General features: G+C 43.1%; 1 protein-coding gene across 3 annotated transcripts in view; it reads left to right on the top strand.

The window, feature by feature from the left end:
- egfem1 (EGF-like and EMI domain containing 1) overlaps nucleotides 1-2,500 on the top strand; it is a 77,223-nt gene that overhangs the window by 64,876 nt on the left and 9,847 nt on the right. For all 3 annotated transcript variants that reach the window (XM_080844443.1, XM_080844442.1, XM_080844444.1), the window contains one exon: nucleotides 203-331. In XM_080844443.1, coding sequence (XP_080700569.1) covers nucleotides 203-331 — 129 coding nt within the window. The remainder of the gene's footprint in view (nucleotides 1-202; nucleotides 332-2,500) is intronic.

Below are 2,500 nucleotides of genomic sequence, written 5' to 3'. Positions count from 1 at the left end.
CCTATATACACATAGATATACAAGTCTTTGCCAGATTGCAGTCATTGACAAATTGAAAAACATTCGATCAAAATAAATGATCCAGGCATGAGAACCAGGATGGGCACAGGAAGTGGAAGTGAAGCTCATGCCAGTGATCTGTTCCCTGAGGTGAAGGACTGCTCCCATCTCACTCTCCCCTCCTCACTTCCTCTTTACCCAGAATGCCCGTCAGGATTCTTTGGGCGGTACTGCTCACAGAAGTGTGACTGTAAGCACGGCCAGGTGTGTGATCACGTGGCAGGAGAGTGTGTGTGTCCACCAGGCTTCTATGGACGTGGGTGTGGAAAACGTAAGGGATGTTGCCACACACAAAAACATTCACGTTAACGAATCATACATTCTGTACTCACATTCTCCCTCTTCCTCTCCCTCTCTCTCTCTCTCTTTCACTCTTTGTCTCTCTTTCTCATTTCATTTGTTGCCAATATGTTTTGATTTAAAGATATGCCAAATATTTTCCCTTTATGTGCCGATTTATTAGTGAATGTAGGATTTAAATGCAATCTGTAGGACAGTGATTTGGTCATAAACACACACACAAACACACACACACACACACACACACACACACACACATACACACATACACACATACACACACACTCACACACACATTCATCATTATTTGGGTGGGCTGCATTTCAGCGTCTCTGGCCTGATGTTGTCAGGACCACAAGCTTTTCTTGGCTTGAGTTTCTTTAGAGTCTTCTGAAGTTCATCAGTAGAGATGCCATAATCAATGAGGTTTTAATTAACTTTAATTGCATCTTCAAATATTTTAAACTTTCTTTTATATGTTTCTGTTCATCCATGATGTCATCTGGCATAGGTTTGTAGATATTTTGGTAGAGTTCTCTCCAAATATGTGTCCTGTGCGGTAAGTTATGTTGGTATGATGGTTCTAGTTTTCCTAAAATGTTTTTGTTTGCAGCGAGTTTTCAGGTTCCCTTCGAGTTTTGTTGTAGTGCTGTTGCTTTGTCCTTTTTTATTGCTCATTTGATTCTTTTAGGGCTTAACACACTTTTTTCTCAGACTGGTCAATTTTTTTACCGTAGTGTTTTTGGATTGATAAATGTCTGAGTTTCTTCTGTTTCTGAGTCTTCTGTACATGTCTGGTGAACCTATATTTCCTTTTACGTTATTATTGCTATGTAGATTTGAGTTTTTGGCGGCTCTCCGATAGATTGACGTCACCACTACTCGATTTGAGATGTTTTAAAATAATTGTATTAATAAGGTTAGTGATCTCAACAGAACTGATCGCTTTGTTCAATTCAGTCACGCCATTGTAGGGATTTGTCTGCATTGACTCCTTTCCCGGAGTGCAGTTATCCGGCAGTGGTGTGGAAGAGGAGTCTGTGGTCTTGAAGTGACCACACCTGTTTAAGATGGGTCCATGCCAGTGATGGCATAGTCAAGCACACTAGTCCCAAGGGCTGAGCACTATGTGAGCCTGCCTAGGGAGTCCCCTCTGATCCCACCATAAGTGTGTATAGGCCCAAGGCTCAACAGATGTGCGCTAACTCTTTACCATTCCTGTTGATGGAGTTGTCACCATTGTTCCTGTAGTTATAATGGCTATGATGGGGGCTGACAGGTTGTTCAATATATGTTTGTCTTCTGCAGTATCTAAGCAGTCAGACTCTGTACAGGCATACAAGTCCACACAGAAGGATGTTACCCTGGGCCTGTAAGCTGATGATCTCTGTATGAAGCCCCATTAAATAATTCTTCATTAAAGAACGGTGAACCCTGTCGTGGTGTACAGGCTGCACAGATAAACAGATCATTCTCACAAGTGATGGTGGCCTTCTAGTTCCAGCCAAATATGGCTTGTTCCTTTTCTGACAATGTTTCACTCGAGCTCCAGATTTTCTCTGTACCAAATTTTAATTCCCCCAGATGTTGTATGTGTCTGTGTCTGCAACAGCCATGTCTCAAGTAAAATGATAATATCTTGGTCGTTTATTTGACTTAGGAACTCATTGTTTTCACTCATTGTTTGGTTTCCACTCTTTTTTTTTTTACCCTTTTTTTTTTAACCTTTTTTTTTTAACCTTTTTTACAAAGATATAAGGTGCAGCAAGGCAGGTGCCTGAAACTGGTGAGAAACATTAAGTTGCAGATGTTGTGGCACCTGCCCTGTGTCAGACTCTTCCCTGGGTTTCTCACCCTGGACAACTACAGCGTAGGGCGGGTTGGAGGTGTATCTGGGGTGTTGCCTGGATCTCCTGCTGGGTCCCTCTCCTTTTCAGAGCTCAGTCATTTCCACCTCCACCAGGGGAAGACATTCCTGGATGCAGACATGGGGGTTCTTGGTGTCTGTGGCATGCACAGAGTTGGGTTTGAGGGAGGGGAGAGTGGGAGAGGTGGCTGTGGCTCTGGGCAGGCCTCACTCAGCAAAACACAGTAATGCCAAGGTATGTGTGTGTGTGTGTGTGTGTGTGTGTGTGTGTGT

Source organism: Sprattus sprattus, assembly GCF_963457725.1.
Source record: "Sprattus sprattus genome assembly, chromosome: 9".
NCBI classification, from domain to species: domain Eukaryota; kingdom Metazoa; phylum Chordata; class Actinopteri; order Clupeiformes; family Clupeidae; genus Sprattus; species Sprattus sprattus.
This window is presented reverse-complemented; position numbering and strand designations above follow the sequence as displayed.